Source organism: Paramisgurnus dabryanus, chromosome 19 (assembly GCF_030506205.2).
Source record: "Paramisgurnus dabryanus chromosome 19, PD_genome_1.1, whole genome shotgun sequence".
Taxonomy (NCBI): Eukaryota; Metazoa; Chordata; class Actinopteri; order Cypriniformes; family Cobitidae; genus Paramisgurnus; species Paramisgurnus dabryanus.
This window is the reverse complement of record NC_133355.1, coordinates 16,230,017-16,255,628: the sequence shown is the minus strand read 5'-3', so window position 1 is coordinate 16,255,628 and position 25,612 is coordinate 16,230,017. Positions and strand designations below refer to the sequence as shown.

The 25,612-nt window shown below is 38.1% G+C and overlaps 1 protein-coding gene across 7 annotated transcripts in view; it reads right to left on the bottom strand.

Moving 5' to 3' along the window:
- The window catches only part of trioa (trio Rho guanine nucleotide exchange factor a), a 108,271-nt gene that overhangs the window by 47,731 nt on the left and 34,928 nt on the right, over positions 1-25,612 (bottom strand). For 6 of the 7 annotated variants that reach the window (XM_065291536.2, XM_065291513.2, XM_065291543.2 and 3 more), the window contains exons 3-5: positions 12,563-12,637; positions 9,155-9,269; positions 3,685-3,877 (exon numbers count right to left, since the gene is read on the bottom strand). In XM_065291536.2, coding sequence (XP_065147608.1) covers positions 3,685-3,877; positions 9,155-9,269; positions 12,563-12,637 — 383 coding nt within the window. Of the gene's footprint in view, positions 1-3,684; positions 3,878-4,112; positions 4,359-9,154; positions 9,270-12,562; positions 12,638-25,612 lie in introns of those variants that run through there. The other variant, XM_065291529.2, reaches the window with a different exon arrangement.

Below are 25,612 nucleotides of genomic sequence, written 5' to 3'. Positions count from 1 at the left end.
TCAAGTCCCGCAGGCATCTGGGCTTTTCACAGGCACGCATCAGGATGAGCATTCAGTCCATTAACCGCAATGAAAATAATGCGAGCTATGAAGTGCATTTGTATTTTTGTCTTCTGCTCACATTTTGTTGTTTGGTAATTATGAGAAATATGGCATGTCATGAGCAGTGGGCGAGATGAGAGCTTCCAGCCGTTCCCATGACAAATTCTTTGACCCTGCCCACCAGAAACATTTCATCATGTGTTGTGCTGAACATTTGTTTGGACTTACACGGACCACCAGATGGTAGGGAGTGCTGAAGATACTCCTACAGAAAATACAACAGTATCATGAGGCGAGTGAAGCGGTAAAACGGGACCAAAGGGCCAAAATATATTCAAAAGGTTGACTTGTAAATGTTTATTGTATGAAAAAGGAATATCATTATCATTATCATTATTTTAGCATTGCATGTGCTAAATATTTTTTAGTTTATAAAGTTCAAAAAACTATTCCACTGACTTCTCTCACACAGAGGTAATGTTTGGTCTTCAAAACTAATGGTGCGTTCACATCACATGGAAATTACTGTTATAAGGAGTATCAGAATAATAATCATTCATGTCATTGAGTTTGAAAGCTAATAATTTAGGTAACAAAATAAAAAGGTTGCTATTTGGTTACCTCTGTATGTTTGTTTGAAATGCCTTTTTTTATTAAATATTACCATGCAGAGGCTAATTAATGTATTGAAATATTTTGCTGGGATCAACAACAATGCACATGGATACATTTGGCGTTATAAGCGTTGCCATAGAAACAAGTTGCCATTTCCTACTTGAATGGAGATGAACAGATTAGGGCTGAATAATGTACCTATCATTTCCAGAAATGATGTAATTTGCATGCTAAATTGTGATGGTCTTTGTATTATATGTTGTTTTATGGTTTATTACTGGAAGCTCCAGATCCTATTTTTAGGTTTATAACCTAAATGTTATTTTTTTAACATTTAAAAAATTAAATGTTATATACAAAAAAATGGGCACGAGTGCTCGAGTACTCGAACATGGCCTCACAATCGATTACAAAAGAGATGATCATGTGGGGTTTTTTGTGGTTATGGCGGCTTTTGGAGGTCTGGTTAGCATCAGTTCAATGCATGATCTAAAAGCAAACAAACTGCTCCCAACGTGCACCCGCGTCACGGCAGTCCCACAATGCTGTGCAGCAGAACACCTCACATGACTGGCTATGTTTACATGCAATTTTGTCAATTCGACTGAATTTAATACGATTCAAGGTTACGACAATACAGTTTACATGCACCCTAAACATTGCAATCTGATTAAAATGTCCATTCCATATAATCCGAAACAAGCGTCTGCGCAAGCGCACAGCCAGGGTTGCCAGATTTGCGTAGCAAAACCATCCCAATGGACATTCAAAACTAGCCTTAAAGCATCCCAATGGCTATTCACAGCCACAAATACCAATAACTAATGAATTATTTCATCTTTAACCTGCAGAAGAAAAAAAACTGGTGAATACAGTTTAAAAATCTTGGCCACGCCACACTGCGGACAGCATCTCTTATAGAGTTCACGCTTTATCTCTATATTAAAGTCAAAGTTGAGTATGAGAAAATTGTTCTTAAGAGGTTTTTAGATGTAACTAATAAAAACAATATTTTTCAAAAGGCACAACGCTATTTTATTGTTTTATGTAGCCTAATGTTATGAAAGTACACATGAATGCTGTAGAATGTATAGCACGTGACCCCATTATCTTAATAATGTGTGTTTCCATTGCGTTTCTGTGACGAGAATCATGTGATGAAGTAAATAAGAGGTAAAAATAAGACGTGAACTTGTTCTGCGCATGTGCACAATGTATTTTTGCATCCGATTGAGAAAATACTACGATTCACCTGTATACATGCATACTTTTCTCCTGACGATCGCATCACAGACAAGACTACACCACCTCTTTAATACAATTGAAATTTGCATCCTATCGACCTCCATCGTATTGATTAAGGTGGTTACATGCATGCTTTTCTATACGATTGAGCCATCAATACGATTATAAACGGATTATCTGGTTGCATGTAAACGTAGCTACCGAGGCACTATGGTTTCAAAACGATGCAGCGATTTTCGAATTCACTTTGGTAAGACAAAAATACAGTCAATCAGGTGCATAATGTACAGCGGTGTCACAAGTTTAATGGGTTATCATCTCATATTAAAACATCAAATGTCAAGAGATACCAGAGAGCCATACGAAACTAACATCTTGACTGAGAACAGGTGAGAGGACAACACGAGACAGCTAATCGCTAAAATGATAGCAAAATACTTAAAGCTGCTTAATGAAACTTGTGCTTTAACTATATATAAATTAAACAGTGTTACTTCTGCCTAGCAACCACTGGTTTCATTCAGGAAGCGTAGTTTAAATTTCAATGCTGAAACATGAGCAATAATATTGATCCACGTACCCTCGCTATCTGTCTCTATCTCTCTCTCCTACACACACACGGGCGTGCACGAGCACACACACGCTTTCAATAAAAAATAAGTGTATAAAACACCAGCAGCACAATAGATCAGGAGACATTTTCTACTTCCACAGGTCTACGACTGCAAATGAAGTTACACAAACACGCTGGGCAAGACAGCGCAATCTATAACACAGAGTAATGCAGAAAAATATGGCAAAGGCATTTCTGCTGCATCCACATTTACAATCACACAGTCAATACATCTCCACACACACACATGCAACACATCAACACACACACACACACACACACACACACACACGAGCTGAGCTGCTTTAATGCTCCAATGCTCATACGAACCCGATGCAACATACAAATAATCATGCAGTATATCCATCTTGTGATGTTTTAGTAGATTATGTATAGCATCTAATCAATACCTTTATTTTCTCAAAAAACTAAAATGTTACTATTATATCTGTGTTGTGTTGCTCTGTTAGAAGCACACCACTCATTTCATTTACTTTTATTAACAAATAGCCCAAAAGCACTTTTGAATTAACAAACGCATCTAGCTGTAACATATCAGCACTTACAAGGATTTAAAAAAGCATATGAATAACTGCTGAGGAGTATCAACATTCATCTCAGTGTATACAGGGCTATTAGTGGATATGATACTGCAGGAAGATGACAACATCCACATGCAATTGGGTGGGGCACTTAGCAAATATACACAATATATTGATTTTGATGGTTAACTAAATTAAGCACCATTGGCATTTATTCCAGGAAAAAATTGATTCCTAAAAAGTGCATAATTTTATTAGTTTTGCAATCGCTTGTATTGCAACAGGGGCATGAAAGAGTTGCCAAGTCCATTAAAAATTCAATTTGTTTTATTTTAACAATGAATTCACTTATTGAATAAAAATGCCTTGCCATTTATTTATTTGTTGAGAAATTCAATCTTGCATTAAATATTTTAAATGTATATGGGAACATAATTTGGCTATTTGGTCAAAAACATGGCAAATACATAAATATAATAATAAGTATATCAAATATTATCAAATATTATACTTATCATTCATCCCTCAATATGATGCAGTAATGAAGAACCAACCCCTTAGGATGACAGAATCCACCCCCATCTCGCTTACAATCCTCTCCAAGCAAAACATCAAACACGTTCTTACCTCAAACTCAAACTTGGAGCTGCCAAAGTTGGTCCTCTGTTTCTGCCAGAAGTTGTCTGGTTTGATGATGAGAGCGACGTGGATGCAGCAGGGAAACGATTCCTGTAGGATCTTCAGCAGAGGTTTGATGGAATCCCACTTGGAGCCACGCATGTCCACGATGACCGTGAAGCCATGTTTGCACACGTCCTCGCTGGAGAGGAAGAGAGGGAAAGAGAACAAAACATGAGGTTTTATCTTCTTTGCATTATGTAATCTATGGTGCATCCCTCCCAGCTGAAAGATAGCACTAGAAACCCATGCAACAGCTCTGTACGAATGCGATTCTACATAAGTAATAAAGACATAAAATTACTATCCAAAAACCAATTAAAAATTTATGCAAACGCGAAAATTATGGCAGACAGACGAAACAACATGGAGCTTACCCATACAGGTCCGCTGTAAACTATGTACACAGAGCATCATCAAGTGAGGACGTAATCTGTTTTTAGACTTTCTAAGCATTAAACCACTTTGTCAAAACATTCATTTACAAATCAAGTCACACTTCTGGCCGCTACACTGCATTCCAGTCTCCTGTCAAACAATTCCAAGCTCCTGTCAATCAAACATCTGTCCAATTTCACCTCAGAGTTTAATGAACGATGTGCCTGTAAGGACAAGCTGTGCATCTCCATATAGACGAACACACGGTCTGTTTGACTGCGACACCGTTTTCTCTCTCTCTCTCCCGCCTTCTCTTGCTCGCTCACCCTCCCACTTTTCCTGCACTCTTGCCTGCTCTCCTTCTCTAAAGATGCATGCACACACACTCCCTCTCTCTCTCTTGATCAAGATACATATCTCTACCATCTTTCGTGTTTATGTTTTTTCTGGAGGATTTTATCTCTCTGGTATGATTGTGTGGGTGCAGGGGACAGAGTTGTGAGAGAGGATGATGATGATGAAGAGCTCTTGGCAGAGGCTGAACTGCGGCAGGTTCTTGATCATGCCCACGCCGCCTTCCCACCAACCTCTCTGTTTGATACCCTTGCCTCTGGTTTCACTCACATTTAAATCTCTTCATTACTCTTCCCTAGTAAAATTTTAAAGGCTGTGTGACCAAATTCATTGCAGTGTTTCAAATAGAAAGGTTGGAGAATTGCATCTTCATATGAATTAGAGCATCTGCTATATGAATATACAAATTGCAATAGTTGGGAATTGTGTGGAATTATATCGATTACTTTTACAAAACTCATTTTCATGACTTTTCAGGCATAGAAATCAAAACATATTCTTGGTTGATTCATTCAAAAGGAAATTGCTTTTCCATGTAACCAGCGAGGACAATACAATAGAAAGATGTGTTGTCTAATTACGGTCTTTGTATCATTTCAAAGCACCAGTCTGAAAACTGCTTTTTTTATCCTGAAATCAGCATTGCATGAGAAATTGTTTAAAAGTATTTTAAATGCTGTCTTTCATTCAAATTGCTGGAATAATGCAGTCGTTTGAAAGTAATATAAATAATCCAATCGCCCTGAATTCTCAACCCCACAAATGCTACATTGTAATATGGTGCTAAAGCAGCCAGCTGTGATGTTCGCTGCTTTATAGCCCGTCCTCCGTACTGTAGAACTAAAGGATGAGAAAAATATTTTTACATCCCAGTTTGTTTTTGCATCTGCACTCTACCAGTGCTGACGCCCTCATACTCTGGCTAATGGACCCAAAACACAGCGTAAACAAACTTGTTTAGAGAGCACGACCGCCCGATAGCCGTTTAGAGGGAAATGAACTGAAGAGAGACCCGGCCTGCCTCATTCATTTTTAAAAAGTACAACAAAACCTGAATGTAAAGGCACAGTATCAGCAGTGTGCAGGTCATACAGAACAATGTGAATTGCAATGAAGAAAACTAAATGTGACCATGGACCACCGTGTCATAAGTAGCACAGGTATATTTTAATAGAAAAAAAAATACATTGCATGGGTCATTTTTCTTTTATGCCAAAATCATTGGGATATTATGTAAAGATCATGTTACATGAAGATATTTTGTAATTTTGCTATTGTACTATGTCAAAATATTTATTTTTGTGAGTGAATGCAGTGTAAAGGACTTGAAATCAGAAATGTGATATTCTCAATATTTTGATTCCAGATTTTCAAATAGTTGTATCTCTGCCAAATAGATTATTTATTCAGCTTTCAGATGATGTTTTCATCTCAATTTCAAAAAATGTATTTGTGGTCCAGGGTCATAAATTTGAGTATGGTAAGCAATAGGATATTTTGTATATAAAACGCAACAAATCAATTTTTACTAATTTCGGTAAAACGTTTTTCTATAGCAAGAAAGTGAGATGAAAACCACTATTTTCTGTTACAAACTTTCACATAGCATCTTTAGGTTAATAAAACATAAAAAATTAAAATCCATAATTTGATTTTCAAAGATTTATTATAAAAACTGATTATTTTTCCACAAAATGCAATAATCCATGAAAAAAATTCTACTAATCTATTGAATCGATAAATGTGCATTTATCTTTCTTATTCAAATTATTAGTCTAACAGGCTGTCAGGGCAGCACTGATTTGGCGACATTTACAGTATATTAAAACATTAGGATACGTGAAGACAAGTAACCGATCCACCATTGCAAACACAGTTTAGAACGAGCAACAAGACAACAAAGAACAGGAATCAGACATTATGGTAACAAACATGCTCCACAGCTTTCTGTTCTTGAAAGAAGTTTAAATTAAAGAAGAAAAACGATAGTGTGTGCAAATGCTGTCTATTTCCTTTGTATAATTGTTTGTAGTGGAGTGTCCTGTCTAAATATTTTCATGCGCATGCACTGTTGTACGCGGACTGTACGCACACTGTCCGCTTGTCAAATTTTGGGCTCCGCGCTGACGACCGCGGACCCCTTCTGATGACGAAAATGACGTCATGTGGACAGTGCGCATACGCGGATTTCCCTAGTATACTTTAGGCTCAAAATATTTTGGTCCTGCTTGATTTTTAGTTGGCTTTTACTCAAAAAATTAGGTGTTGGGTTTAATTAAAAATATTATGTCAACAGGTTCCACGTAATTTGTTTAAGTAATCTCAACAAACAATAATTAAGTTCATTTTACAAAAGAAGTTTACGTAAACTCAACAAACCTTAGTAGAGTCAACAAAAAAATTTTTAAGAGTTAATTGTACATATAAAATGTAATTAATGATGACAACAAATTTGTGAATGCACGCAGATAATGTAATGCATAGGTAATATAATACAATGTATAGTGTTATAAATCTACATGCATAAAAAAATTACAAATATTAAAGTCTTTGGAGAATTTACGATGCTTATGACAGTTGTACTCAAAGTCTTTTGAAGAGTTTATGCATTGCGCTGGTACTGCTGTGATTTGCTAACCTTACAGAGTTAACAAACCAGCCTTTTATTACCAGCTAATTTGAAGTTCTCCCAACCTTTAGACACCTTCTGCCTTTGAAAACTTTTGTAAACTAACTCGTTTGATATTATTAATAATAATAATATTAATAATTTGTTACATTTATATAGTGCTTTTCTACAGCACTCAAAGCGCTTTACATATGAAAGGGGGATTCTCCTCAACCACCACCAATGTGCAGCATCCACCTGGATGATGCGACGGCAGCCATATTGCGCCAGAACGCCCACCACACACCAGCTTATTAGTGGAGAGGAGACCGAGTGATATAGCCAATTAGTATGAGGGGATGATTAGTAGGCCAACAGGCAAGTTTGGCCAGGATGCCGGGGCACACCCCTACTCTTTACGAATGACATCCTGGGATTTTTAACGACCACAGAGAGTCAGGACCTCGGTTTAACGTCTCATCCGAAAGACAGTGCTTTTTGGCAGTATAGTGTCACCGTCACTATACTGGGGTGTTAGGGCCCACAAAGACCACAGGGTGAGCACCCCCTGCTGGTCTCACTAACACCTCTACCAGCAGCAACCTGGTTTTCCCAGGTTGTTTCCCATCCAAGTACTGACCAGGCTCAGCCCTGCTTAGCTTCAGTGGGCAAGCTGTCTTGGGCCATAGGGTGATATGGCTCCTGGATTGCACTAGACCCTGCTACATCTATCATCTTTGAAAACGACAGACTTAAGAGACGGCGATAGACATAAGGTTTGCGCCTACTGGTGTTGTGGAGGTTGTTATTTTAGCATGAGAAATCTAATATAAATATTGATGTTGACTAATCATCGTCGACGTAGTCGATTGTGTCAACCAATCGCGACAGTTCTAGTCTGCAAAGCTTGATTACTCTGAATAACTCAAAACATTAAAGAGTTGTGATTTGTTGAGTGGAGGGTCAGCGAAAGAGGGGGGGGACTTGTGGGCGAAGTTTGCTCTAGTTGAGAACTGGGGCCGGTTCGGGTGTGCCTCATAAGTCTTGAAAAGTAAAGCCTCTGGCTCTTTGATCGCCCCCTGGTGGCTGGCTGCAGTACAAGTCATAACCCCACCCTTTCCATTCAAACGAATGGGACTCTGCTCCAAATAAAACAATTATTTACACTTCCAATATAAGTTTCCGAAAGATGGTTTTCGTCCTTTCAAGTAGTTGTTATCACACTGATATATGTTCAAGGGTTCATTTTTGTGATAAGTTTTATTTTAGCTAGTAATTTGATGCTATAGAAATGGGGCGTGTCATTAAGAGTGGCGTGGTTGAATTGGTCGCGCGAGCGTTTGCGCGGAAGTTTGATACTGCAGCTCCTCCTCTGGCACATGTCTTGGCTCCAAACTGACATTTTTACGTAACATGGCGGCGACCAGGGTCGGACATTTTTGGCATCAATTCATTACAATTGAGGGAGGCGACGTTGCATTCTATGGGCCGGCCTTAAAAGTTAGAAAACTTTTTTTTTCTTCAAGACTGATCATAACTGTTTTAAGTATGTTACATAAATTGGTAGTGGGACTGAGTTGCCCTAACTAACTGCTAGCTAGTCAGACTCATCCTTAAAGGTGTGCTAAGCGAATTCAAGCGTTTTAAACCATAACATTTTTTTGTTACATACAGCAAACATCTCCTCACTATCTGCTTGCTGCCTGTCCGCTGATCAAACTGTAAAAAAAACGCAATCTCTGTAGACACCCCAGGCTCCACAAACTGCAATAAAAACAAAGTGGCCAAACGTACCACCACGAAACCATAACAAAGTGTTCCAGCCAATAAATGACAAGAAGAATTTGGGGGTGGGGGTTGGGCACGTTCATGAAAGTATGGAAGTGAGGGGAGGAGTTAGCTACGCTCCGTTTGTTTGAAAACAGTTCAAACATCAACAAAAAGTGACGTCACATAGATTCGCTTAGAGCGCCTTTAAGACACAATCTTCTTCAGACTTCATGGCTATGTTTATGCAACCAGCCACTGGTGTGTGTGGTTTGCTCAGGTTGAGTGGTGAGGGAGTGGTTTGGTGAGTACCTAGGGATGCCAGCGAGGTAGGCGATGAGTCTGCGCAGATCCTCGTGCCGTATTCGGTCATGGTTGGTTCGTGACGGGAATGTTAAAACCGGACCACCGCGTTTGTCCCTGCCCCCTGAAAAAAGAAAAGAACAGGAGTTAGAGAGGAGAATTAAGGAGAAAAAAATGAAGTCATCAAATAGCATCACTGCAGTTTACTTGCTTATACAGTTTATTTAATTAAACTCGATCCCATGACCAATGCAGTCCTAGCTAAGCTATAAGGACACTTGTTACAAGTAACATGCAGAATTTCCATTAAAACCAACAATTAAAGCAAGTGTTTCTCAGCGCACAAGTATATTCGAGTACTTTGAAATTTGAGTAGCTGTGAAGGAGAGACTAACATTACATATCACTGTTTTTTTAAACTAACCATCACCATAAATCTGAATGACTCAGCTCCTGCCACTTTTATAGTGGTGAGACAAATAACTTTTTACTATACGTCTGGGAAAATGTTCAGCTCATAAGTGCTGAGAGAAATGTCTTGACTTCACTTACATTAAGAGCTGAAGACTGCAGTAATCTTCAACATAATATTTCATCCAGGAGTAGTTAAATATAAATATATAAATATATAAATATATATATATATATATATATATATATATATATATATATATATATATATATATATATATATATATATAAATATATATCCCTGTATGTCTCTTCTATTATAGCATGCCTTTTATTATAACGGCAGGAATAGAAAAGATAGAAACAGGATAGCTGTGGCAAGGAAATGCTTCTTCTAATCACAACCATATCAATATTAAGATAAACCAAAATAAGCCTAAAAGCTTGGAGAAATTACAAATTATTGGGTTATCTGACAATAAGCCTCCACTTCTGACTTTACTTTCAATAGCTTGTGCAAAATAGCTCGACCCAAGCACAACAAACCCACCCAGCGGCTGGAAAATGAGTATTTTTTCCAGTCAATGTGCTGAATTTCACTAATGGATTGTGTATGTAATGGGATAATCCATTTTATCCTGGCTTTGAGGAATATATAAATAAAATGACATACTCATAACTGCATGGCTGTGCAGAATCGCTGAGCAGGATCACTCAATGCTATGTAGGTCCAGTGCTGCCTTTTAAAAGCATTGGCATCTATAATAATTGTGCTTGTTATTGTATCATTGTATCATGGGACATGAGTTAATCATTTCCATGCAGACATGTCTTTCTGATTCATCTCAGAGCAGGACTGTTAGTTGTAAGACCTTGAGCCAGAGTAAAAAAAACAAAGGCGAGGTGAGAGTGCAAAAAAGGACTTTCCAAATAATGAATTCCCCTGTCAGGTCTGCGGAGAAGAGACACTAACTAAAATATATAGGGGAAGTTACAGTAACAATGAGTTAAAAGCTATTTTCGGTGTAAGACATGCCCTGGTGGGGGATGTATGCATCTCATATGTCGCACAGTTCATATGAAGGTTCAGGTTCATATTTTGCTAAAGCTTTTTTAAAGGGTTCATGAATTGAGAAATCAAATTTTTCTTAAAGGTCACGTTTTTTCTGATATCATTTTTTAAAACCCTAGTTAGTGTGTCTGTGTAATTAAGCAATAAGGTACGAGAGGCTGTGCTGTATCGTGAATAAGTAACGGCTGAAGGGCGTTGTTAGGCACGACGCGAAGCTGAGTGCCTGCAACCCCTTCAGCCGTTACTTATTCACGATACAGCACTTGCCTTGAGTACCTTATTGCTTTTATAAAACGGTTACCACACAATATTAAAGTAAAAAAAAATGAGTGCAACTTTCATGAAGTTAAATCCATAAAAGCATTCCTTCCGCTAGAAAAAATAGTCCCTGAATGCAAACAACAACATGGAAGCTCAAATAAAAACAACAAACTGCTCTCAGACTTTGTCTCATTATATGTTTATGTGTTGCTAAGGGTGTTGCTAAGGGCCCAGTGATATTAAATAGAACCGTTGGGTGAAGCGGTCATAGCAGTGTTTTATTGTGAATAAAGCACACCTATTGACCAATCAGAATCAAGGATTGGAACTAACCGTTTTATAATGTTGCTATAATAGCATTAATAATACCTGTAAATGATGAAGCTTTTTGACTAAACTCCGCCCACAGGAATACGTCAGTCGCCAGCTAAGCTAACGGCAAGAATCACAACACACTAAACAAACCACACAATCAGAACTCATTACTTATTTCTGAAGGAGGGACTCCATTGAACAAGGAAGACATCAGCCCATTTTTAGGACAGTGAAAACAGCGGTATACAGATAGGTAAATTGTGTAAAAAATACCACATTTTTTACACACGAAACATGAAAACATGTTATATTATGCACAGTTAACACAACCAAAGCTTCAAGAACACAGAAAGGACAGGACCTTTAATTGTTTGATCTCCTACTAAAACTTCCTACCTAATCCAAAAACTGGTTTATGACAATTCTGAAAAATGTAGTCTTCATATGACATAATAGACCGACGAAAGACCTCTTTAGAATTGGCCACTGAATTATGCTTTCATTTGAATATAAGATGCAAACCATAGACTGTAAAAAATATGGACGCAGTGTCCGTGACCCATTCAGCCATAGGTTCGTGAAGAGCTTTTTTAAAGCCAATAGTTGGCGGGGCTTGCCATTGCCATTTTGGCATCGCTTCACCCCGCAAAACTCACAGAGAACCAAAAATGGGTAACGAGGCGGGATGTGGGGGAGCTGAAGTTGCTGGTTGCTGAAACCACGCCCACCTAGCTCGACCATGTCCTTAATTATGCAGAACTTTACGAATGAGTTATAAAAAAAATAAACTATGATGTCATGAAGGGCAAAATTTGCTATATAGACCAAAATCGCAGAGATTGCGATTGCAGAGATCGCAATCTCTGAATTGCAGAGATCATAAGGTTGCCCCTTGATGCAAACGCTGTATTATGCGTGCAACAAACAACAGCAATGCATCAGAGAATTATGGGGTGCTTTTTGGAAATGCACAGGATGTAATGAATCCGAAGTTAAGTTGCAACACGCAAATGCAAGTAATAATGTTTTGAGCATACCTGCTATGCTCTAGTGCAAGTACTAAGGATGTTTGTTCCTGCTATCTATTACACTGCAGTTCTGCAGTCATTTAATCATCTCATTAATTCTCACTCATGTGCTTGACAACAACACACAAGGGCACAATGAATTTCAAAACGCAGGTAATGAGCCTCCTGCCTTACTTCCAATCCCCCAACCCGTCTGTATGTTGATTTATCTTCAAGTTTTGTAATGTTTGTACATAAGAAATTGTACAGAAGAATGTCATTTTTAAGTGTCTTGGTACTCTATTATTTAACACAGCATCCAGTAACCCCACATAAGCCCTTAAAACGCACCTGATAAGAAGGCCACTTTTTCCTTTAGAATGGGCAACACTTCCATCGCCTTCATTTCCTCATTTCTGCGAAATCCTGTAAAACAAGACAAAAAAACAAGAGTTAGAAAAGTTAGAAGCCGGGTGAAAACATCATTGGAGCGTTAAACTGGCAGCTAGCGCATCCATGCTGTGGGTTTTCCTACTATAAAGTGGGAAAATTACTGAAAATTGCACAAAAAAATCCTTGTTGTTTCAAACCTGTATGACTTTTCTGCATGTAAAAATTTAGCGGATTTCATATCAGCTTGTAACTATATAAAGTATAGTACAAAGTATAGTATAGTACAAGTTAAAATAGGTCTAGGCATTAGGATGAGTAAATGATGACAGAAATGTTTTTTTTTTTAAATCATGACGGAATAGGTTTTTATAAAAATCTTCTCAATTTTCAGACTATTTTAATGTGTCTTTAAATGTACAGTCAATCCATCCCCAATTTCTTTAGTTTTTCATTCTTGGCAAGTGTCCATTGCCTTGAGGGCTGGACCTTGTTCAAGTGTTTTGGATGAGATCAGCAGCAACCCTGAAGAACCGTCACTTCTGTTTGAGCATTTGTTTTTATGATTCACAAGTTTAAGCTGACTGGGTTTGATAAGACACACTGGTTAGTCATGCATAACCAGCCGACTGACTTTGGTCTGTCACAGCACGTAGACATTGTAAACAACTTGTAATACAGGATGAGTCTATGTTTTAACCTATAACAATATACCTCAAGGTTTAAGTTTCAGTGCCAGATGATGACTCTGGTGCAGCAGATAATTTAGCATTTAACTTTCACTACTGAAGCATTAAGGACACGGGTGGCTCAGTTCAGACATTGCGTCTTTTAGGCATGGGCCGATTACCGGTTTCAAGGTATACCGAGGTTTAAAACAGTCAAGGTTTCAAAACCACTAAAATGTTCTGTGATACCGTCTCCAAGGTATGAGCTGTGTTTATACAAAATTCATTAAATCATGAAGTCATGTGATTGATTTGATGTTTACATTTAATATATATTAAGAAAATATTATATATTTTTTGAAAGCATATTATAATTTAAAGGCTTTATTGTACCTGGCATTTGAAAATAACACATTTTAGTGTTGCAATGGCAATACCGCAACACCGTGAAACCGTGGTATTTTTGCTAAAGGTTATCATACCGCCAGAATCTTATACCGGCCCATGCCTAGCGTCTTTAATTGCACTCCTATCATCCCTTCATCCCAATGCTGCTAATTGAGCATGAAATACTGTTGGAAGAGGAGCCAAATTCCTCCTACACACACATCTGAGAGAGAGAGATGATGAAGATGATGATGATGATGTCATTTATCTATTTTCCTGTGAAGTCTTCCCGGTGGTGTTTCAGCGCCTCTCGCTGTACAAACGTACACCCTTCTCTTGAACACTCTAATTCCCTCTCTTTTCCCAATAAATCCCAACAAAAGGCTTGCAATTCCATACTTTCTACTGTCTCAGGTGATCTCATGAAAGCATGGAAAGTTTACAACAATAAAAAAATAGCGGACAAAAATGCTAATTCTGTCATAATGTTTTTCAAAATCTTTATATCATCTTTATTCTCCAGAACACGAACTGATTATTTAAAGTGGACATTTTATAGTCAACTTGCTTCCTAGACATCTGATATACTGCATTTAGAAGACTTTGAATATATCACAAGTACTATGGACTACTATTATGATGATTATATGATTTTATAGTGCTTTTTATCTTGTTTGGGAGCTTAAACTGATAAACTGAACAGCATTGTGGGTAATGGTTAAACATTGAGGCAGAGATTATTGCTGCTGGTCAGAAAGACGGCGTTTCACTCAGACAAGCGGCATAAAAAGATAAGGGTTTTGGTTCCTCACTGTATCTCTATATGTATGTGATGTGTAAAAAAGAGAGACAACTTTCTCCTCTCAGGAATATGTGAGTGTGTCTGTGTGAGACAGATAGAGCAAGAGAGAGAGAGCTAGAGCATGAGTGTATAGTAATACAGTACAGGCAAATTAGGATCCTGCTCTTGCAGCTATATGATGTAATGTTGTGTGTTTGCTATACTGCAGTTGACCAGGGGAGAGTAAGGTACGTTTATTATTGGTACAAAAACTAGGATGGGACTCCACAGTTCACAGAAATAAACACATATGAAATTCCCTTAATATTTACTATACACTCACCCTAAAGGATTATTAGGAACACCACACTAATAACGTGGCATTGATTCAACAAGGTGCTGAAAGCATTCTTTAGAAATGTTGGCCCATATTGATAGGATAGCATCTTGCAGTAGATGGAGATTTGTGGGATGCACATCCAGGGCACATCCAGCTTTGTGACATGGTGCATTATCCTGCTGGAAGTATCCATCAGAGGATATGTACATGGTGGTCATAAAGGGATGGACATGGTCAAAAACAATGCTCAGGTAGGCCGTGGCATTTAAACGACGCCCAATTGGCACTAAGGGGCCTAAAGTGTGCCAAGAAAACATTACCATTACACCACTACCACCAGCCTGCACAGTGGTAACAAGGCATGATGGATCCATGTTCTCATTCTGTTTACGCCAAATTCTGACTCTACCATCTGAATGTCTCAACAGAAATCGAGACTCATCAGACCAGGCAACATTTTTCCAGTCTTTCAGTCTTCCAGTCAATTTTGGTGAGCTCGTACAAATTGTAGCCGCTATTTGTAGTGGAGATGAGTGGTACCTGTTGGGGTCTTCTAGTGCTGTTGTAGCCCATTTGCCTCAAGGTTGTGCGTGTGTTGTGGCTTCACAAATGCTTTGCTGCATACCTCAGTTGTAATGAGTGGTTATTTCAGTCGGCCCATTCTTCTCTGACCTCTAGCATCCACAAGGCATTTTCGCCCACAGGACTGACGCATACTGGATGTTTTTCCCTTTTCACACCATTCTTTGTAAAATGATTGTGCGTGAAAATCCCAGTCTGTGAAATACTCAGACCGGCCTGTCTGGCACCAACAACCATGCCATGCTCAAAATTGCTTAAATCACCTTTCATTCCCATTCTGACATTCAGTTTGGAGTTCAGGAGATTGTCTTGACCAGGACCACACCATTGGTTGAATAGATAATTGCATTAATGAGAAATTGAACAGGTGTTCCTAATAATCCTTTTGGTGAGTGTAGTAAACCATATTAAATTGTAGTATAGTGTAGTATTAGTAATTACTACATGAGATAATGCATTCTTCAATATTTTTCATGTACGTGGATATCTTTGATTTAGCTTTGTTCCTAAACTACAGCTATAAATCGTCACTCACACTTCACACAAAGTGACAGTCTGTAAAAAGCTAATCTTTCTTGGTGTAAATTGGAGTGTCTTCAAGGCTAATCATGTCATTTTATCACATTTTTAACACATATTACTCATTTCCTCACAAAAAGACATGAAGACAATGAAATGACCTCTATTCTCATATCTGAAGCCCCGCCGCTCACAAGAGATGACCGCTTCAAAATTATCTCTCACGAAAAATGAATCTCATTTCACAGCTGTGCTGCTGTCTTTCAAGCTTTCTCAGGGTAACCGGATAGTTCTCAAACATCTAAAATCCATAATTTTAGCCACCAAACCACAGAAATACAACAAACCACATCACAAATAGAGACATTACAATTTGGAAAATATCAGACGGTGAATGATTTCACTCCCTGAGCTGGACGAGTTGGGAATGTGGTTGGGAATCCACGGTCTGTGGGGGGAAAAAATAAGAATCTAGAGGAAAAAATAGACTGACTTTGTTTTATAGAGGAAAAATGAACAGGGTTACGGGTACTGTCCTATTGTAAAAGGAAGTTGAAAAGGTTAGAAGTTACAGTCAATAAAGTACATCAAATCTTAAATGCATTTATCTGCACAGTAGGTTCCTCCAAGTCCAAACACTTTCACAGACACACTTAACTCTTATCAGTGCTTATCAGAAAACAAACAAGCAATATACACTTGTCTGAAAATGTGACCTCATTTTTCCAGGAACCCTGCTCATATTAAAGTAGTAATATAAAAAGAACAACTACAACTTTGAACACAAAATTAAACTTTTTTCATTTTGCACATATTCAGCCTTTGCTCTAATCTAGTGAAATGGAACACATTACAGTAAATACACCTCACTGTTAATTCAAACAGCAAAGCAATGGATCTCTGACAGATACTGTAGATGGCAGCAGAGGAACCACACTGATCACTACTGAATAAATAAGGAGAGAGAGAGAGAGAGAGAGAGAGAGAGAGAGAGAGAGAGAGAGAGAGAGAGAGAGAGAGAGAGAGAGAGAGAGAGAGAGAGAGAGAGAGAGAGAGAGAGAGAGAGAGAGAGAGAAATCTAAAAATTGGCTTAACTTTGTATGGCTAATACTAAAATCCCTTAATGTAATGTAAATGATTAACAAGCAGCATTTAAGTCACCTCACTTCCTCCATTTATAAAGCACCACTGTCATCCTGACTGAAGGGCACATGAGGTCAGAGGTCAAGGGTTCAATGAGTGTGAGTCTGTGTGTAGTGAGCATCAAATCACTCATACTGCACACATTAATGAACCGTCAGTCCTTGCAGCAGCCTCACGAGACTAATGAGTCTATTCATCCGTTCATTTCCCAATCATCTCCTGCTGAATGAACAGGTGACAAATGAATCTTCATCACTCCTGCGACTGGAACTGACTAACGCTTGCCACAATGGAAAATGTAACATAAGACGTGCCTGTTTATTTCAAATCTTAAATATATGTTACTTGCTTGTTGCGCTAATGTCACGTTAACTTTGATCGGCAGATATTAAACCTTTGCTAAAATCTAGAGAAAGGGAACGAATATAGACTCAGATCAAACCACTTCAGCGCTGTTGACCTGGGATTTTTATTGGGGTTTAGCTTAAGTCTGAATCTTAGCAATTAACCTATAAACTGAAGTTGCTCTGGAGAATCGACATCTTACAGAGACAACCCAATGTGACCTGACCCATCACCCTGGGGAACAGCTGCAGAACCGGGTTAGATTTTAACCCGTAGGTCACTGGTGGAACGCAAAGATAAGTGAGGGATTTAGGAGACACGACCAGGACACACTGCTTGCTTGGATATGGAGTGTGAATGAGGTGACCACAGTGGAGCTTTACACCATTGTATCCTAACTAGGTGAGAAAGTGTGAAGCGATAAATCACCATGAGCTTTTTTGTTCCAACTAACCATGGCCACAAACAGCAACATTGGATTTGTATTTCTGATATGTCATGCTCCTGCAAAGTGAGATCTCATTGGTCTAAAGTCCCGCTCAACAGTTGACATTCACAGACCTTTTATATCGTAAGAATACATTGAAGACTTCATACAACGCTTTTCATTGCGCCTGTCTGCAGACACAGTTTACATCCTAAAGCAAATGACAAAATGGCAACTGTAGAGGACTGAAGTGCACTTACGTGTCAGCACATCAGCTCAGCTCCATGCATTACTAACATGAGGCGTAAAAAGAGAGTCTGTTAGCATGAACACAAAGCCTCATTTTCCTACTGTAATGTGATCACAGTTGAGGAGCTTTCCAATCTCTGTTCTTCACTATAAAGTAAAGGCTTACTGGTAAGAAGGAAAATGCCACGTCGCAGTATGGACAGCAGCAGAACACGCTAAAGTTAATGACACTGACTGAAAGACAACTTGCAATGTAGGGATGCATAACGATTAATCGCGATTAATCTATAGCAGAATAAAAGTTTTTGTTTACATATGTGTGTGAACTTCAACTGTGTATAATAATTATGTATATATAATATGCACACATGCATGTATAATTTTAAGAACAAAAATATATTAATATATATAGTATTTATTTTTATTTTTATACAAATGCATATACACATATATTATATAATATACAATATTTCTTAAATATATATACATGCATGTGTATGCATTTATCTATATAAAGTTATTTTACACAATTCACACACATATATGATGTAAACAAAAACTTTTATTCTGCTATAGATTAAATCACGATTAATCGTTATGCATCCCTAACGCAATGTCAGAGAGCAAAGTCTAACCTCTAATACAAAAAACTACCATATACATTTACAATAACCTTTATGCATTTAGCAGATGCATTTATTCAAAGAGACTTGGGGCCCTATCATACAGCCAGCGCAAAGTGTTTTTGCTAGTTTCAGCTCGGCGCAATTATCATTTTCACGTTTTGCGTCACGTTGTTTAAATAGCAAATGCATTTGCGCCTATTTTTGCGCCCATGGTCGTGCTGGTCTGAAAACGAGGTTTGTTATTTTAGGTTGCTATTTTGAGGCAACTAAAACAGACTACGCCATTGACCAATTAAAACCTGGTCTAAAGTCAATGGAGCAATATTGTTTTTGTTACTTAAAGAGCGCACTAGTAATATGTGCATATAAATGGGACGACAACGCACGTTTGCTTATCACACACATGGATGTGCAGTGCAGTAGCACACAAAAATTTTTATATATGAAAAATTAAATGATTAAATTGTAAAAGATTATTATTGCATCTCTTGGACATAAATAAGGACTGATAACAAGATGTAAGAGGCTGTTTACACTTGGCATTAACATGCGTTTTCGACGACGTTAATGCCAAGTGTAAACGGTGTTCAAAACGTTTTGAGCTTGTCCACTTTCGACCACTTTCAACCACATCTAGAGGTAGTCGAAACCACTTTCGATCGGATCGATTTGGAGCTGCGGAATGCAGATGTGGTTGAATGTGTTCGAACAGCCACACGCGACTGCCTTCTCTCCGCCAATTTATCTAATCTGAGGTATTAAACACAAGTTTTACGTCTTTTCTTGACTTCTGGCGTGAACATACGGTGAACAGCGCTATTTTTAGCCTTTCATTGATAAAAGTAAAGTGGCTGATCTCCATAGTTTCGTTTTGAAAGCGTGTGAAAGTTGCGCGATCCTATTTCATCAATTGCGCTGAAAATTCAGAGAAAGCTCTTACATACACACGTACAAAACTCTGTGCAGCATGTTTACTTGCTAAACAAGCAGTGGACTCCGACATAATATTAGTTTGCGTCCATATAAACCAGGGGTGTCAAACTCAGTTTCATCCCGGGCCACATCAGCATTACTGTTAATCTCAAAGGGCCGGTTGTATTTGAACGACTGTATGAATGTATCAACTCTTTTATTACTGTACATTGCATACTTTTCTCTGCATTTGCTTATAATTGTGGTGACAAAAACATGCGAGTACACTCAAAATGTTCTGTTATCCTTCATTGTGCAGGTCAGAAAATGAGAGGCATTTTAGATACTAATAAAGAGTTTTACAATCTCCACCATAATATGCATTTTTTAGACACATCTACCCTCGCTTGTCATTTCTTGCCCTCTTTACAAAAAAGCTGTGATTTTTTTTTTTTACCTGGCTCTGAGTGTCTGATTGACTGACGTCTCATGAGTTCAGTGTTGTAGGCTACAGATCAATAGTTTCAATCGTTTATTAATTAGTCAGATGAGTCATTAGTTCGCATATTTAGCGGGAATAGACCCCGTTGTAAATTAATCCCAGCTGGACACCGCAAAACATTTCTCGTTGGATCCGCGCGAAAGTGCGCGAGAGAGGGAGAGAAAGAACAAGCAGATACTGTCCGTTTCCATATGCGGCAGCGTCATCAAGCCTGGTTTATTTAAGTGAACTTACCATTTACATTCGCAAGTCATGCGCATATTACAACAATTTACTATAAACAAAGAATAATATTTAACTTTATAATTGTTAATATTCTGAAACAAGACAGTCTTGATGACGTATGCAGCCTGGAAATGCGACCTCCGGAGGCTGCAGCGTTCGGATTCAGACACGCCCACTTAGTAGTGCGCGTGCGGGGCACTGCTCATTCTTTCTCATGCAATCATCAACATTGTCACTATAATTACATTACAAAAAGACTTTGGCGGAACAAAAATTTGTTTTGGTCACTGCTAAAAAAATCAATGTAGGAAATAACCTGCAAAAAATAAAACTTATAATAACAATAAAATAATCTGTAAACTCTCGCGGGCCACATATTTAACATAATTTGTAAACTCTCGCGGGCCAGATGAAATGAGGGGGCGGGCCGGATTTGGCCCGCGGGCCTTGAGTTTGACACCCCTGATATAAACTCATAATTACTCCCGCTCCCGTTTGAATGACAGCAGAGAGACTCGCCCACCGTCTCAAAGACCACCCCCTCACAGTTTTCAGGACAGAAGCGGTCGAAAGTGGACAAAAGAGACGGATTTAAATACCATGTGTAAATGTAATGTGTCTCTCTCGTCCACTTGTGATCCGATGAAAACACATCTTAATACCAAGTGTAAACAGCCTCTTAGAAGGTGTAAAGAGCTGCTTCCCCAGTTTTAGTTGGTAAGTAAAAAAAAAGTTTTGCTTTAAACAAATGCAAATATTACATTTATTTTGAAAAAAATTTATGCTACCATGTGGATTTATTGTATATGACAAAAAAACAAAAAAAAATAAAAATTTCAATACAAATGAAAACAACGCAATTATTTAACATCAATCTTAAACTGGTGGTCATCTTCCTCCGCTTAGTTTTTCAGCTTACGAATTCCATCATCTAAATAGGGAATCGGCATGGCTTCAGCGCAACTGGCTTTTAAAGAGGATGGGAGATGAGACTCTCATTGGTTTATTGCACATTACGACTAAAACACACCCATTACTTATTACGAGAATAGGAACAACCCTTTAAGACTAATTAATAATTTTCCCGTCATCAAATTAGCAAAAGTAGATTCTTACACGCCTTATAAGACTTTAGACCATGGCCTAGATCATTAAAATAGGGCTATTGAAGTGTACTACAAGGTATACCTTATATCACAATATGTGTTTCCTGGGATCAGACCTACAACATTTTGCTATGACCCATCAATGAGCTAAACAGCACAAAAAAAAACTTAATATCTCCTTTTTTAAAACATATACACACCTTTGGTTTCTTCATTCCCAGCTTTCCTCTCCAAAAAGGAAGATTTCCTGTGATCCAATCATTCAGTCATTGTTGGAAGTTAATACTGTCTTGATTGTTGGGGTTCTGGGGTCAGTAAGACCATTAACAAATTTTCAAAAAAATGTACTGCTTTATTTTACAATTTTTCTTACAGATACTTTACTTTTTTCTCGCAATTTCAGCGAAACCTGTCTGTTAGCCAGCAAGATAATGTTAACTGTAACATTGGCCCTGCGCCCTAGGGTCACCCTTATTGTTGTGCTTTGCTTTTGTTTATTTCAAAGACCTGCACAGACCTGTTAGCTCTTCTTACACATGAAGGGGTGTTTTATATAGATTTTAATGTTATATTTGACATCAGTATTGTCCCAGTGTTGTCTACTCCAGCTCTGGGCTTAATTTAGCCCGGCTCCCATGGAGGTCCAGTGTCTATATCACAGCAGAGAGAAACAGAGGGGAGTCGCACCCTCAGGATGTAGACCGTCTATTTCTGTCCTTTCTCCACATCAGGCCGTCTGCCTTGTTTTGCTCTTTTTCCTCTCACACAATTTTCACAGACTGTCTGTTAGTCTGACACCTTTCACTTTATTGCATTACAGTGCAGCACATGAGGTCTGAGCCTTCTATTGTTCATTTTTTAATGGTTCAGGAGGGGATTTTAGGATTTGGGCATGCAGTGGTTTATTAGTGGTGTTGGTTAAGTCAACCATACTAAACTCAGCATGCATCCCGCCATGCATTGTTTGTGACATTAATGATATGGCAAATTTGGTGGTCTCACATGCAGAAATGGACCATACTTCGGCCTTTAGGAGTATAGGGGTGCGCGGGGCAAAAACTAACGTGGGGTTAGTTGTAACTGTTTACATTGTTGCACAAGGTTGAGAATTTTTTTCCCCTGTATTTTTTCACGCTGCTAGATGATCTCCCGCAAATTATTGGAAATCTATAATATTTTTCCAGAGAGTTATTGATGAACGAGTGTTTTGATGGCATGTAAGTAAATTTTTTCATTATATGTTTTCTTTGGTTTCTAAGTTGGGTGTGTAAGATACCAAATCCAATGCTATGTCATATTAATCAATGTGTTGTTGACTAAAACATAGCATCGTTTTGAAATATGTCTGCAGGTCTTAGCAACTTTTTTGGTGGGCTTGAAAATATTTTGACCAAGCGGGGTTAATTGTAACCCCTCAGCACTTACGATATGGAAATCGCTAACGTTAGCGTAATTCTCGCCGTTGTTTTAAATAGGCTACACACGAATGATTGCTGGCTGCCAACAAAATAAATGTGCCTGTCTTATCAAAAATCATGTGTCAAATTGATTTTTGTTCATATCTTTAATATTGATTGAATAAAGTCACGTCAAAGATTGAAATCATAATGAAATAAATGACTAAAATCAGACTTTGATGCTCATTATCTCGGAATTTGATTTTTAAACTGTAGTAAGATTATTACAAACTAGGTCCAATATAAAAATAAATTGTCATAATTGTGATGTTTTTCCTCACATATTTAGACATTTGTATCCATTTATAATTTAACTATTGTTAGAAAAGGGCTGGGATTAATGAATACAGTGTGGATACCTGTCTATTATAGACAGATATACAAACAATATCCACTTCAAGTACATAGACTAAATCGTATTGAAATATTTGCCTGCAAACTTAATTTTTTAGCAAGTGTTACAACTAACCCCCTGCCTGTTACAATTAACCCCATCTATGGGGTAAGTTGTAATTTTTGCACTTCTGTCACGTTTGGTGTAATTGTCCAAGAATGGAAATTACTAGGAACAAACTTCAAATGTTCATTTGTAGGAGAGATGTCTGTGTTGCTTGTGTAAAAATATAATGAATAAAACGTAAATTTTTTTGAATGATTGAGCCAAAACCAAAAAGCGTTAAGTTGTGCCCCGCTATCCCCTACTTCTTTTTCTTAAGCAAGCAAGCAACTACCTAGCAAACACCTTATCAGACATCCAACAACCATCTGAACACACCTGCATTTTAAACAGGCGAGGCGAGCAAACAGCACCTCACATCTGACAAAACAAATATGTTGGACTTCAACTCCACCTTTACGAAAATGAACCAAGTTTTTGGCATATTGATAATAACCTCATTCCTAGTAACCATATTTTGGGAGTTTTAAATGTAGTAAAACCATGGTTAATTTTTGTGAGAGCACTCGTCATTACTCATCAATTATTTGCTATTTACCTGAAGTAAAAAAAAAAAAAACACTGACAACATGTGCATAAGAGTACATCAGCAAATCACAAAAGTATAAACTAAGACACACCTCTCACAATCAATTCATTAATAAAAGACAATATCTTTAGATGGTGGGTTGGTATCAAATGTCATGAATAGCATTAAAGCTTTACCTGCCAGCTGAATCAGCGTGTTGCCGGTCTGTGCGTACTGCCACCTGTAGCTGTCCAAAAATGACGCTACATTGCCGTTCCACCAGCTGGACAGTGAATCTGCATTTTTCACAGCACCACAGTAAAGGTACATGCCCTTCTTATGGCACTCCACTGTGATAGGACTCAATGGGGTTCCTGAATGGGTCACATAAACTGTGACAAGCACCTCAAATGTTCTTAAACTGCCTTGCAGTCCACAACAACCACATGGAGCATTCCTCCAATGCTAAGCCGAGACCTAGGCAAATGTAAGCTCTTACTAACAGTTGTCTCTCCAGGAATTAAAAGAGAAGGACTGTTGCTAATCTTAATACTCTTCAGTCAGAGTGCATTCGGCCTGGTAGGGATGGGCTGCCATATTTTGACAACTTTTTGGACATTTTCCAATGAGATTTGCACATAATAAAAATGCATAAATCATTAAGAGCCTTTTTAAAAAGTACCATAAAAAGCTGTGATGAATGCAAACATCACAGGATCTTAATATGGTTAAAAGATTGCTCAAACACACACAAGATTAAAGAGAAGCTGCTTAGAAAGTGATTAGCTAGCTTCAGACACATCCCCGTAGCCACACAAAACACAAGGCGATTTCAAAAAAGTTGACCTTAAGAAGTCTCCTGTGAAATTAAGCTAACTTTCTATGACGCGAAATGCACAGCAAATAATGGGCTTAAAGATGCTCTAAGCAAATTCACGCGATTTAGACCATAAAAATTTTTTGTTACATACAGCAAACATTTCCTCACTATCTGCCCGTCCGCTGATCAAACTGTAAAAAAACGCAATCTCTGTAGACAGCCCAGGCTCTACAAACTTCAATATAAACACAGTGGCCAAACCTAGCCCCACGAAACAAAACAAAGTGTTCTAGCCAATAAACGACAAGAAGGATTTGGGGTGGGGGTTGGGCGCGTTCATGAAAGCACAGAAGGGAGGGGGAGGAGTTGGCTACGCTGCGTTTGTTTGAAAACAGTTCAAACATCAACAAGAAGTGACGTCTCGCAGATTCGCTTAGAGCGCCTTTAAGTCAAGTGTGACATCATGCATCACTTCCAGGTCCAACCGATCTCAAATGTCATAGGTAAATAACAAAACAAGAATGCTAACATACACTCGAAACATAATGCAAAACTTCCAAAAACACCCGATCCCGATTTTTATATCCATAACAAAATTTAAGATGACGAGACCTAGACATGTACTTTTTACGAATAATTAAAGGTGTCATCTTTCATAATTCCATTTTTCAATCGCCATTTAAAAAAAAAAAACTTCTGCACACAAATACCCACACATGACACATTCCTACATAAACGTTGTTTAAAAAAACGCGATCAGTTGTTTAAAATAACGCGATCAGTGTGTAATGTTGCTGTTAGAGGAAAAATAATACCTGCAAAAATATAAAGTTATAATTGGATGTTGAAAGGATATAATTTTCATTCCGGAGTCAAATCCACATTCTTTAGCCTATGCGGAGGACAGCTTCCACAATCTGGCGTGATCTTTTCGAAAAATGTGCGCTAAGCTTCTGT